Here is a 13,993-nt window from a genome sequence, read left to right as displayed (position 1 = left end):
GGCAAAGAGCACAAGGAAGTAAAATAATTTAAGAGACAAGAAAGATCAGAGGAAGAGAACATTCGGGAAAAATTATGTAGCCCCATAATATCGTAAGTCCTCCAACAAAACCATTTTAATTCAAATTATATTAGCCAACAATGTTTGAATATACTTTATAGACAATAAATTTTTTCACAATATTTTACTCATCTACCAATAAAACTTTTCTAGGAATTCAACAATAAACCAACATTAAAAGCTTTCTAGCATAAATCACCGATTTCCAAGATAGCCACAGGCCATCTTTAAAATACCTTTATTTTTATTATTTGAAAAGGTTTGTGGTTATGTTTCTTTAAAAAGCTGTTTAATTATATATGCTGACATTTTTATAGGTGAAATGATTTGATGTCTAGGATTTTCTTCAAAATAATGTAAGGGTACAGAAGATACATGATAGGTCATCAGTTGATAACTGGTGAGCTGGGTGACAAATACACAAGATTGTTTTACTCCTTATTTTTTTTTTTTTTTTTTTTTTTTTTTTTTTGAGATGGAGTCTCACTTGGTCGTCCAGGCTGGAGTGCAGTGACGCGATCTCAGCTCACTCAAGCTCCACCTCCCAGGTTCACACCATTCTTCTGCCTCAGCCTCCTGAGTAGCTGAGACTACAGGTGCCCGCCACCACGCCCAGCTAATTTTTTTTTTGTTTTTAGTAGAGACGGGGTTTCACCATGTTAGCCAGGATGGTCTCGATCTCTTGACCTCGTGATCCGCCCACCTCGGCCCCCCAAAGTGCTGGGATTACAGGCGTGAGCCACCGTGCCCAGCCTACTCCTTATTCTAAATAGTAAAAAATCTATCACCATGTTTGGGCACAAGCTTTCTCTCCAAGGAAATATTAAATATATTTTTCAGCACTTTTTCTATTTGTTCCTCATTCAGAGTCTTGAACTCTATCAGATCTGTATTGTCCTTGTAATTGAATCTCCTATAGGTGAGGGTGCAGCCCACTAAACAGTGAACCCCATCTGGGGTCTGCAAAGAACAAAATGATTTGCTAGTAAACACAGATGCTGGAGAAGTCTGCAGGTATGTATTCATAGACTCAAAATCTTCGATTGTTCGAGGCTTGAGAGTAAAGGAGTAGATTTTTCGGTATTTGCTGTCTTCTAGGAGATCAGAATTAAGAAATTCTTCATTTGGAATGTACTGGTCTCTTCTGATTTGGTCTAGATACCAGAATCCATTCTCTTCCGTCAAGCGGAAGATGCAAGGCACCTGAGGTTGATCCTTCCCAGAAATTAACTCCAAAGGCTGCCACATCTGGTATGAGCGTCCAAACCCAGCATCGACAATGTACTTCCTGCCATCAATGGTCACCTGCAGGAGAAGGTGAATCATGCCAGTGCTGTACTTTTTGGCTGGAGTGCTGTAAACATACCCTCCCAACATCGTGGTCTCAAAACCCATAGTGGTCAGAGCCCAGTACAGAAGATGATTGACCTGGAGACACCACCCACCTCGATTTCTTCTCACGACTTGATCAAAAATGGCCTCTAAGCCTAAGTCCATAGCTTCCCCACAATGGATGTTAAGGTTCTCAAAGGGAACAGCTCGGATCTGGTGCTGAAGAATGTCAGTTAATGTTTCCAAGTCCAATTTGTTCCTGGACTTCTTATAGCCAATTCTTTCAAGATATGCTTCAATGTCCATGATCCCCTAAGCAAGGAAAACAAAACAAAAGCAAATCATATTTCTTTCACACTTGGATTTGAGTAGGCTAATTATGGCTATATTTTAAATATGTAAAAACACAATGGTTATAAGCATAATATTTCTAGTGCTTTTATTATATAAATTCCTTTTACACACGTAAGTTCAGTTAGTAGTCCCAGAATCCTGTAAGAAATGTATTATGTCTTATTTCAAGTGTGAGAAGTTGGAAATCAAGACTAAATGATGAGTCAAATGATAAACAGCTTGCTCATGGTTCTCTTGGTGATTAATAAAAGAGAGATTCCAATTGGTATTCATTAAAATAGGCTTATAAACATCTTCTGATGCAGGCAGGAGAATCATGCAATACAGTGTATAGTATCTGTGGTACCTGACCTACTCAATTTCCCTTTTAGCTGAGGCTTATACAAACTTTCCCACTCAAAGAACTGTATTGATTCACTCATCCATTGATTGATTAACTCAAGAAACAGTTTACTGAATAGCTATAATGTGTTTCCTACTGATCTAGTGCTTGTTTACTCTCAAAAATCTTATATTATAGTGGGAGTTGGAGTGACATACATAGGAAACTGAATACGTGGATAAAACATGCAGTCTGTTAGATTGTAATAAGTGCCCTGGGAAAACTAAAGAAAGGATTTAGTAAGTGCACAGGGAGAGCTCCAATTTCAAATTAGTTGGTTAAATAAAAAAAAAAAAAAAAAACTCACTATGATTTGAAGGATGCCAGAGAATAAGGCCTAAGGATATGCGTGAGGAGGATTGTTCCAAGCAGGAGAACAGAAAATAACAAGGCCCTAAGCTGGAAAATGCCTTGAGCGTTCAGAAAACGTTCAGGAAGCCAGGGCAGCTGGAGCACGTGAGTGAGAAGGAGAGTGGATTGAGATGAGATCTGACAGGCAACTGCAGCCTTGGAGCTAAGACTGGCATTTTGGCTTTTACTCTAAGTGAAGTGAGAAATGTAAATGAGAGAGGCCTGAGAGAAAGGTTGTAATTGAGCAATGTTTGCTACAATCAAAGTGATCTTTCTGGCTACTGCATAGAGAATAGGCTGCCCATATTGCGACTTATGGACAGTCACATGAACTAGGTGGAACCAATTTGAACACATATGCTCTAGGACCAGTGCTCAACTCATGGACAACATATGCCTTACGTAGAGCTGAGACTTCATTGAGGAACTGTTGCTGAAACCTCAGCGTGTACATTCTGCTACAAGGTAGAAGCTGGTGGGGTATTCATTCAAAGCTATTGGTGAGTAGAAGCTGGTGGGGTATTCATTCAAAGCTATTGGTGAGAACCTACTGAAGAACAACACTAACAAAGGGTTCACCAGGTTTACCAAGAAATGAAAAACAAGAGAAGGCAGAATGAGGAAACACCTCAATGAAGCCAAAAGCTATCTTTTAACTTTCAGGTAATGTGAACCAAAAAAAAAAAAAAAATGCCCCTTATTTTGTTACATCTTTTAGAAAAGGTTTTTTAAACCTGCCATCATGGAGTCTTAATGTTTTTAGACTTTGATTGTAACAGTGCTGTACAGACCTCAAGTATAACTCTTTTGTAATGTGGTATGGCCTGAGGATGACCTTGTAAAAGGGAGCTGCCCCCAGTTGAATGATAATAAGTGAAGCATCTCTTATTTTCCCTTGTCATAACATTTCTTCTATATTCTCCTATTTTTCCTTTCTGACCCAGCTATCCTCCCCATATTGCCAGTTTCCAACTTTCTCTGTCCTTGACGTCAACAACATCATTTCTCCTAAATGTATTAGATTGCATTTCTTCTCATCCTAACTTCCACCAGCACCCTTTCTTAACATTTGGTCAAGCTCTAAAGTTCTACCACTCAGAGAGAGAACAAGTTGTATTTAGTCAGACTTTGCCAACCCCTCTGTGCCCCCTAACCTAGAATTTGTACTGAGTATGTAAAGAAGAGAGAGAAGCTGATCCAAAAGGAAGAAGGCAGTTTATACATACCTGGACATTTGATTCTTGCTTAGAATATCATTCCTTCTATTAAGAAATTTCTTTATATCTCTTTTATTTGGTATATCTTGTTTACAAGCATTTGTTTTCCTCTTTTTTCTTTCTTTCTCTCTTGTACTCTCTCTGTTCCCTTCCCTCCATCCTTCCCCTCCTTTTCTTAATTTTTAAGATAAGGTGTTGATTTAGAATTTAACAACTGCAAGTCCATTTGAAACAAGTTAGAGGCCTGGATAGAGCAGTATGTTGTAACCAAATCACACTTGAACATTCTGTGGCTGAACATAAGAAATTGTGCATTACTAATGCTGTGCTTCAAGGTGGAATGCTGCAAACACTTGGAAAGTAGCTCAGGAAAAGAGCTCACTGAAAATACTATTAGCTTTATATATCCACTTGTAAATGTGCAGTGATACGTCCCTCCCTCCCTTTCATCTTGATCATAAATATAAGATTTAAAGGAGACAGAATGAACGTGCTTAGGAAGCCTACTGAGAGCTCTCAGAAAGGTGCTTAATACCTTTCTTAGTAAGCTGAAAGTAGGTTGAGCTTCAGTTTTAATCCAGAAGACAGAATGCTGCTTCTTCCTGGCTTGAATTCTAGAAATAAGAGAAAAGACAGTTAGAAATATATAACATGACTTCCTTGAAAACAAAATAATAGTTTTGTAGACCATAAATTATGAAGATTTCCTAAAAATCACAAAACAGAGGGAATGGACTGCACAGTAAAGCGAACATTTGAGTTGTATAAGAAAGTGTGTGGAAACTATAACTATGGAGATGGGAGCAACGCTGATGGGGCTAGAGCCTTCTGGCTTAAAAACCTGGAAGCTGGGAAAGCCACCAGGAGCGGGGCTTCCATAGCCTCCAGAGACAACCCACCAGCTGATGAACTGCCATGAGATCAGCAAGGAAGGCTGAACCAGGCTCCACGCCCCCAATCACTGCCATGACATACACCAAACACATCAAAGACGAGGACGTAGTGCCAGCACCTGGTCTTCCTCTAGGTACAACTATAATTGGGTGTGTTGAGGCAGATAAACAAGGTAAGGCCCTTAATGTATGATGCTACTCAAAAGAAAGAAGAACCATCTACATACAGAAGATCCGCCATCAGAGCATCTCTTGGTCACCTCCCCTCACCTCCACTAAAAAAAAATGAGGAGTCTGTGAAAGGAAATTAAATTGTGGGACCCCCAAACTCATTTAGCCAAAGGGAAAAGTCAAGCTGGTAAGTGCGTCATGTAAATCTGCCTCCCCCTTTCTTGGTTCCTGAATAAGATGGCTACAAGATGAAAAGCCACACACCTCCCCCATATTTTGCCCACAAGGAAACTCCTAGTGAGCTGTTAAAACTTCGCCGTGACAAATAAATTGGGAGACATTAATATAATAATAAACCATGAGCTTACAGCTGCCTTAATTGACACAGACACAACTATATCTCTGATCAATCCCACCTTATTTAGAAACCCCATTCCTCAGAGTAATGACAGAATTACCATGGTGGCTGTGTCTAATAAAATGATCTCTTGTTTTAAGTCCAAACCTCTACCTTACCATTCCACCTGGTTCAGCTCCCCTGCCGCAGGCTCTAAGAGTATATGACATGCTCAGTAGGTACCATACATTTCTTAGATGCCCTGGGGCCCCTGTCAGTCTTCTGAGCTGTGATCTCCTCAACATCCATAATGCCCAAATCTCTTTTTCATCAAAAAGTGAACTTTTTTTTAGAATTGGGGCCGAGAGACCAAAAATACTGAATTATAAAATGTCCGGATGACGTACCACAATTTAGTACTAGTAATGTTGAAACATCATCTTGTGGCCGGGAAAATGAAATGGAGACACAGAAGGAAGTAATAGGGGAGAAGAGAAAACACTGGGATAAAGAGTGGGAAACAGGAAAACTGCTTTTAGCTTCCCCAGTCTTCCTGCTAACACCAGAAGAGGATGCTTGCTCAAGGATGTCCCCTCCCAGTTACGGTCTCAGTCAATACAGACATAGGGAAAGTATTCTCAGCCACTCCAATAAAGGTAGAGATAAACCCAAAGAAACCCCTACGCAACCTTAAACAATACCCTCTATGACAGAAAGTCGTAAATGGAATTGCCCCTATTACGCAAGGTTATCTAAAAAGGGGCTCATTATTCCCTGCACAAGCCCCTGCAACAGCCCTATATTCCCTGTAAAGAAACCGAGCAGGAGAAAATGGAGATTTGTGCAGGACTTGAGGGCAATAAGCAATATTGTAATAGCCAGTCACCCAGTAGTCCCTGACCCACATACCGTTCTATCAGCTATACTCACTACCAGCCAGTATTTCTCAGTGGTGACTCTCTGCAGTGCCTTTTTCAGTATTCCTGTAGATCCAGACAGCCCGTATTTGTCTGCTTTTACTTGGAAAGAATGGCAATATATGTGGGCTGTAATGCCCCAAGGGTATACAGAAAGTCCCACTTACTTTTCCCAAATACTAAAAACTGATTTAGAGGATTTAATTTTTCCCCAGGGCTCAACACTCATTCAGTACGTGGATGACCTTCTCCTTTGTCCAGGCCCAGAATCTTCCTCCCAGGAAGATAGTCTATGTTTACTCAGCCAGCAAGGGTACAGAGTCCAAAGACAAACTTCAGCTGTGCTTACTGCAAGTTAAGTATTTGGGGCATATTATCTCGGTCAAAGGACTGAGTATTAACCCTGATAAAGTGAGAAAAATTTTAGCTTTCCCAATGCCCATCACCAAGAAACAACTTAGAGGATTTTTGGGGACTGGCAGGCTGTTGTAGAAACTGGATACCACATTTCTCCTTTATGGCTCACCCTCTATATGCATACCTAAAAAATGAACAACCTGATCTCATCATGTGGACTCCAGAGGGACAATCGGCTATATCACAAATAAAGGAAATTCTAACTAATTCCCCAGCCTCACGGCACCCAAACTACAGATTGCCTTTCTCCCTTTTTGTATGTGAAACTGAAGGTACTGCATCCAGGATACTGACACAGGAACATGGTGATCATCAGAGACCTGTAGGCTATTATAGCCAGCAGCTGGACGCTGTGGCTCGAGGGCCGCCTCCTTGTGTACGAGTAATAACAGCCATCGCCCTTCGGTACAAGTCTGTTGAAGAAATAATTATGGGTTCCCCCCTTACCATTTTTGTGCCACATCCTATTGAGACCCTTCTAAATTCTCGTCATACCCAATATCTGTCTGTCAACTGGTTAGCCTCTTATGAAATTTTGCTTTTATCATCTCCCAATATTACTATTTCCTGCTCTATAATCTTAATCCAGCCACTCTCTTGCTGGGCCCTTCCGACAACTCCCCTCATGACTGTGTTCTGATGACTGACCCACTTCTCACCCCCAGGACAGACCTCCAAGAGATGCCATTGGATAATGCTGAGATAGAATGGTATACAGATGGATCTTATTTAAGAGGATAAAATGGAAATTTTAGAGCAGGATATGCGGCGGTTTCCTTACTAGAGGTAACTGAAGCTGGTCCTCTTCCCCAAGCCAGATTGGCTCAAGTGGCCAGACTGACTGCCCTGACTCGAGTTTGTCAAGTGACAAAAGAGAAGGCTGCACACATTTACACTGACAGCTGCTATGCTTTTGGGGTTGCTCGTGCCTTTGGGATGCTATGGAAAGAGAGAGGGTATTTAACCTCCTCAGGGCAACCCATAGAAAATGGACAGCAAGTATCAGAGCTGTTACAAGCTATTCTAAAACCAAAACATTTGACAATTATAAAAATCCCAGGTCACTCAAAATTAGACACCACAGAGTCAGGGTAACCAATTGGTTGAACCCACAGCTAAGAGAGTAGCATCTGAGCCACCAGGTATGTTACATAAAATGCAGAGTCCCTGCATTTTTCCTCTGCCTCTTTTGTTTATGTCGTCCTATGCAAAAAATGCACATTCACGGAGTCAGACAAAGCCATGAATGACCATTTTCCTCCCAACCCCGCTCTTACATGAAAACTGTGCTTCTTGATACCCCATCCTTTCCCCTTTAAATTTGTAGCCCTCAAAATCATCTTCAGAGAAAGGCACAGATCTCTCTCCCAGGCCCACATCCTTAACTTGGGCAAATAAATCTCCTAAAATGATTGAGATTCATCTCGTCATTTTCCTCGATTCACAAGTCTACGCCAACCCCAGTTGGACATCTCACCAGCTGTACCAGATTCAAGCAACAAAAAAAAGTTGGAAACAGAGCTATATACACATAAAAATGATGAAAACAAACAAAATGAAAATACTATGAAATTGAGATTAGAAGAAAAGACATAACATGCAGAAGTTATATACAAAAAAACCACAACCAATTTAAGAAGAAAAATAAACTGAAAAAAAATTTTTGTAAAGGTATCTGAGGCTATGGACCATGTAAAATAAACTCAATAACAAACAGCTAAAAATAAAGTGGTAAATAATAGTTTTATGAAAGGAAAGATTTCATACCTTAGAATACTCATTAAGGACAGAAATGGAACTAATTAATGATCAACAGACTATATAATTAATGATGAACAGAAAGGAACTAGATAGATACAATGTCATATCACATTGCTTATGTGGAAGGAAAGCTTGATATTCATACTAAAGGCTAATTAAATGATAAAGCAATGAAGATAGAATCTAATAGAAAGCAGTCAAGGACAAGCCAATGCAAAGACATTTGGTGCTTCTGAAGTGGAGAACGCAAAAAGTGCAATAGAAAAATGTATGGCTCTATTCACAATAGCAAAGACACAGAATCAACCTAAATGCCCATCAGTGACAGATTGGATCAAGAAAATGTGGTACTTATACACCATGGAATACGATGCAGCCACTAAAAAGAACAAGATCGTGTCTTTCATGAAAACATGGATGGAGCTGGAAGCTATTATCCTTAGCAAACTAACATAGGAGCAGGAAATGAAATACTGCATGTTCTCACTTATAAGTGGGAGCTAAATGATGAGAATTAATTAACACAAAGAAGGAAAGAGCACACACTGGGGCCTTTCACAGGTTGGAGGGTGGGAGGAGGGAGAGGATCAGGAAGAACTACTAACGGGTACTGGGCTTAACACCCGGGTGATAAAATCTGTACAACAAAGCCCCATGACACAAGTTTACCTATATAACAAACCTGTACCTGTACCCCTGGATTTGAAAGTTAAAAAAAAGAAAAATGTATGTAAAGATAAATATTTTCCTGAAATGATGAAAACATTGAAGCTGAAAAACAAAAGACAAAATTCTGGAAAAGTTCGATACAACATGTTTGCCCCTGGAATATATTTTTGTTAAATTATTAAAAGTCAAAATTAAAGACAACTACTCAAGCATCTGGCAGAGAAAGAAAATATTTCATGAAAGAGAAAACATCAGGCCAGCGAGAGAATGTCACACAGAAATATCCATTGGTGAAGTAATAGAAGTATATCTTCAAATTATTGAAGGGAAAGTATGTGCTCCAAATATTCTGGCTAGTATTTCACTTGATCATAAAGGCAACATGAATATAAAGGTAATATCAAACATAAAAAAGCTTGAGAAATGCAATAACTGAGGTGTCCTGATAGTTTCTGTTTCATGGCCAGTGAACAAGCAGATGAATATGAAAACCGAGAAGTAGAGGGGTCACAGTAAGGGAGTGCTGGTGAACACTGACTCCTTTCAATACAGAACAAAGAGTAGAAAAGTTATGAGAGTTATGGCTTTTGAATGAGTCATTTTGGCTTATATGGAGATAGAAATATGAAGTTAAAAATTAAATCTGAAGATTAAGAAAGACCAAAGTCTAGGAGAGTCCAATCCAGCACTGTCAACACTGGAATTGTTAAAAGATCATTTCTTAGGTATAACGTTTTTTTAAGTTTATTAGACAGCAATTCATGAGTCAGGCAGCACCAGACCACGGGTGGCTCAATGCTCTGCTGAGGAAAGGGGAGGGCAGGAGAGAAACGTTTATAAACTGTTTGCAGGAGTGAGACAAGGAAAAGCTATTTGGTTGGTTAGAGTGAAAAGTCCCTAGTTAGAGGTTAGTTGACAGTTTCTGATTGGTGAAGTCTCTAGTTTTCTACTGTTTACTGGTAAACAGTAAAAAGAATGAAAATGAAACCACAGGAGTCACCCAGTCTGATGGCCCCCAATTAAAAGATTTTTAATGGAACATATTGGTTAAATTATTGAAATGTAAAGGCAAGACCTATCTAGGTATAATAAAATGAGGGGGGTAGCGCTTGAAGAGAACTGGAGAGTGCATTCCCTGTCTAAAGTTTTTTAGACAAAAAAATTGAAAAAAAACACATATATATATATGACGACTCAAATGAGACCCCTTAGACCTATTGGGTCTGGGCACAATGGCTCACACCTGTAATCCCAGGACTGTGAGGCCGAGGCGAGTGGATCACTTGAGGTCAGGAGTTCAAGACCAGCATGGCCAACACACTGAAACCCCATCTCTAATAAAAAAATTTAAAAAAAAAAAAAGCCAGGTGTGGTGGCACTTGCCTGTAGTCCCAGCTATTCGAGAGGCTGAGGCAGGAGAACCACCTGAACCTGGGAGGTGGAGGTTGCAGTGAGCTGAGATCGTGCCACTGCACTCCAGCCTGAGCAACAGAATGAGACTCTGTCTGAAAACAAACCAACCAACCAACCTATTGGTTTCCACTGTAGGTATGGAAGGGCATAAAATAGAGCCTACTCAGGGTACCTAAGAGGGAACACGGGGCTGGCTGGCAAGGATTCAGGACTGGGGTTAGCGCAGGAAGAATACTTTCAATAACTTACCTAGATCCCTTCAGATCTCTTTTACCATCTCGCAGTGCCCCTGGCCGGCCTTCTGTGTTCTTCTACTTTAGGACCTGTACCCTAGACTCTCTTTGGAGCACTCCCAAGGGCTCCTGAAGCTGCTTTGCCCTCCTTTGCAGAGAGCTAGAAGTGCCAGGGATTTATGTCCTGCCAGGGCAGTGCTGGATCAATGACTTAGTAGGAGGTCTGAAAAGCCTAGTGCCCTTGCCTTGCGTCTGGACGCACTTCAGAGTTGCAGTTCACATCCAGGCTGCAGCTGGGGCTCTCCCAGCACTTTCTTCAGTTTCTCATACATGGATTCTTGTCTTGGTTTCTGGTTTGGGGGAACCTGACTTAAGTCACCTTGGTGGACATTTTGGAGAGCTGTGTAAAAGAAAGGTAAGATACACAGAATGAGGCAACTTCTAGAGGTCCCTGGATGTTGGGCAAAATGCTTGTGTTTTTCTGCAGAGTTCATGAATGTTGTTGAGTTGAATGATCAATATTCAACAGTTGACCAACTATTGTGACTTATCCCTATGTGACTTGGCACTTCAATAATAAATCACATTATCGGATGTGGTACCCCTGGAGAGCAGGTTGATTCGCAGATCTCATTGTTCAATTCCAGGTCCCTAGAATCTATATATGTTAAATATACAGCAGTGGTTTTCTTTTTCTTTATCGCTAAAGAAACCTTTATTCTTTCTCTTAAAAAAGTTATCAACAAGAGCCCAACATAGAAGAATTAAAAGCAGATTAACACAGAGGTAGCCTGCCTATGAGATGTTATGCCTTAAGGCTACAATTAGCACAAGTACAATTGTGGACTGAGATAAAATCATCTACACGTGCGCATAGATTTCTGGCATTAATAATTAGAAGAATTATAAGGAGAGCCAATGAGTGGCTTTTCTTTTCTTATTCTTTCTCTTTTGTCTCTACCACCATGGAAGAAGGGCATGGAATCCCACTAAATTGACACTACAACCTAGCTCCCCGCCAAAGCCAGCCTATTGAGTCTCCGGAAGAATAGGGGTTGCTGGAGTAGCCACGCCTCAAGACCATCATTCAACAGTTGTTCATGTCCACAAGGCCACTCACTGCTCCCAGTTAATGCCGACTGGGGCCAGGCAGGTAGTGGGGGGTACTTGCAGCAGGCCAGGAAAACAAATCTAGAGAGAAAAACAGCTCCCACTGCTGAAGACGGCAAAGGCCAAACAAAATAAGTCTCTGGGCAGCGTGCAGGTAGAAAGTTGGCAGTTAAAAAGTTCCTTTTGAGGAGGAAGGTGTGGTCACCTGTTCTGAGTTTCAAGCATTCAAGAGCAAACAGTATGTCTGATTTTTTGTTTGTTTGTTTTTTAATTAGAAAAGTACAAACAGGTATACCATCGTAGTGGGCATCGTGTCAGGGCATGGGAGCAGCATCCAGGATAGAAAGCCCATCGGGCCCTCAGCTCCTGAGGCTGGCTGGCTGGGCCAGTCTCCTCTCTTCTGTGGAATTCTGCAAGTCCATGTTCAGCGGGTGATGCTGTCAGTCTGACAGTGAAGGAGTTAATTTTTTTTTTGTCATTCATGCCTCCTGGAGACCCTCTCCACTAAGCATCCTTCAGCCGTGATAAAACTTCATCCCTGGTATGGCGGCTCATACCTGTAATCCTAGCACATTAGGAGGCCAAGGCGGGTGGATCACTTGAGGTCAGGAGTTTCAGACCAGCCTAGCCAAGATGGTGAAACCCCATCTCCACTAAAAATGCAGAAATTAACCCCATCTCTGCTAAAAATACAAAAATTAGCCAGGCACAGTGGCGGGTGCCTGTAATCCCAGCGACCCAGGAGGCTGAGGTAGGAGAATCACTTGAACTCAGGAGGAGGAGGTTGCAGTGAGCTGAGATCATGCCACTGCACTCCAGCCTGGGCAACTGGGCAAGGTTCTGTCTCAAAAAAACAAAAACTTCCCTCTGGAATTCCCATAGGCACTGCAAACAACAGAAATCAATCTTTCTGGACATCCGGGATCGTTAGGGGCTTTTTTTTCAGCCAGCGCAAGAGAAGCAGGAATTGTTACGAGCTTGCTGCCTGTAGGACTAACTGGGTCCTTTGGGACACCACTGGGGACAGAGGAGGGTCAGCATCATGGTTACAAGTAACCAAAGAGGGAAATCCTGTTGAGAACGTTGCCTTAAACACATCGGCTATCTTTTAATACATGTATTTAATCCTCACAACTTCTTTAAGTAAGCAGTACTCATAGCTCCATTTTACTGAAAAAGAAACTGAGTTTTAGGGAAACTAAGTGACTAGGCCAAGTTCTCGCAGCTATAAAGCGGCTGTGACTCTAAACCCAACAGTTTGAATCAAGGACCTGTAACTGTCAGTACTATGATGTGGAGTAGTGACAGCATTAGCTTCCAAGTATGTGCCAGTCAGACTTTCTGAACAACCTTATACTTGAAATGTGGACATCATGTAGAGTCTAATCTCCTGTACTCACACTTGACATAGGATTAAACCCCAATTTCAAAGTACGCTGCAAGACCCTTACAGAGTTCCACTTACCAGGTTATTTCAGCCGGCAACCAGGAACCAGACTGAATGCAGTCCTCCCACATCCAACGTCTATGAGGAAGTGCTCTCACTTTCAAAGTCTGCAGGGGAAAGTGCTCTCATTGGATGTCCAAGTGGCCCCGCCCCCAGAGTCACCTTAGGGTTACCCCAGGGAGCCCTGGGAAATGTAGTTGCAGGGCCTCAGGTCGCTCCTGTGGACCCCTTATTCATATCTTTCCATTAAAAAAGTGTGGAGAGTTGTACTGTCCGATTATCCCCATGCCACTGGCTGACAGGACTGTGCCCTTGTATTTCACCTGGTTCCTGCTCTCTGGGAGCCTGACACCAGATGTCCCATGTGTGATGTGGAACGCAAGAGCTTGGAACAGGTCCAGGAAAAGCAGAACTGGTAACCTACAGGAGGCAAAAGAGGAAGATGGAAGGCTTTAATCATGCTCCCAGTTTATGGCTTACTTTCTTCATCAATTCCCATTAGGCCTCTTTTAAAACTTTTTCTTCCATTCATCCATCATCCTCATTCCCACTGGCCTCTCTACCTGAAAGCACTGGGTAATGTGTCTGAAATAGCTCCATGTCTGGGGCATGAGGGTGATATATGTCATATGGCTTTGTTTATGCTGGTGTACTTTATTTACATTCATGTTATTGATCTACACCTCTTGCTGTTTCTTATGCATTTTTCTCTATACAATATAATTTTTGTTTCTTTATTCACACATAATGTATATGTTTACAGGGTACAATGTGATGTTCTGATACATGTATACGTTGCGTAATGATCAAATCATGATAATTAGTACATCTATCACTTCAAACATTTATCATTTCTTTGTTTTGAGGACATTCCACCAGTGAGTGTTGCCTTGTGCTGTGTTTTTGGCACCTACTGTTGTGGTACATGC

General features: G+C 41.3%; 1 protein-coding gene across 2 annotated transcripts; it reads right to left on the bottom strand.

Annotated features, from left to right (window-relative positions):
* Positions 1-284: 284 nt before the first annotated feature.
* On the bottom strand, positions 285-13,173 carry LOC103215401 (arylamine N-acetyltransferase 1). Of its 2 annotated transcripts, XM_007961778.3 has the most exons (4): positions 13,083-13,160; positions 10,524-10,907; positions 4,232-4,310; positions 285-1,704 (listed from the first exon to the last, which is right to left on the bottom strand). In XM_007961778.3, the coding sequence occupies exon 4, from the start codon at positions 1,696-1,698 to the stop codon at positions 826-828; it is 873 nt and encodes a 290-aa protein (XP_007959969.3). In that variant the 5' UTR covers positions 1,699-1,704; positions 4,232-4,310; positions 10,524-10,907; positions 13,083-13,160; the 3' UTR covers positions 285-825. The 2 variants fall into 2 exon arrangements, with proteins under 2 accessions (XP_007959969.3, XP_007959971.3); XM_007961780.3 differs by lacking the exon at positions 10,524-10,907 and having other exon boundaries at positions 13,083-13,173.
* Positions 13,174-13,993: the final 820 nt, after the last annotated feature.

The sequence above is a fragment of the Chlorocebus sabaeus genome, chromosome 8, assembly GCF_047675955.1.
Source record: "Chlorocebus sabaeus isolate Y175 chromosome 8, mChlSab1.0.hap1, whole genome shotgun sequence".
NCBI classification, from domain to species: domain Eukaryota; kingdom Metazoa; phylum Chordata; class Mammalia; order Primates; family Cercopithecidae; genus Chlorocebus; species Chlorocebus sabaeus.
Note: the sequence above shows the minus strand (reverse complement) of the source record. Positions and strands in the feature narration are given on the sequence as shown.

Bases quoted from the DNA above. Each gene is read 5' to 3' on its own strand.
- LOC103215401 (XM_007961780.3), bottom strand. From the start codon at position 1,698: ATGGACATTGAAGCATATCTTGAAAGAATTGGCTATAAGAAGTCCAGG.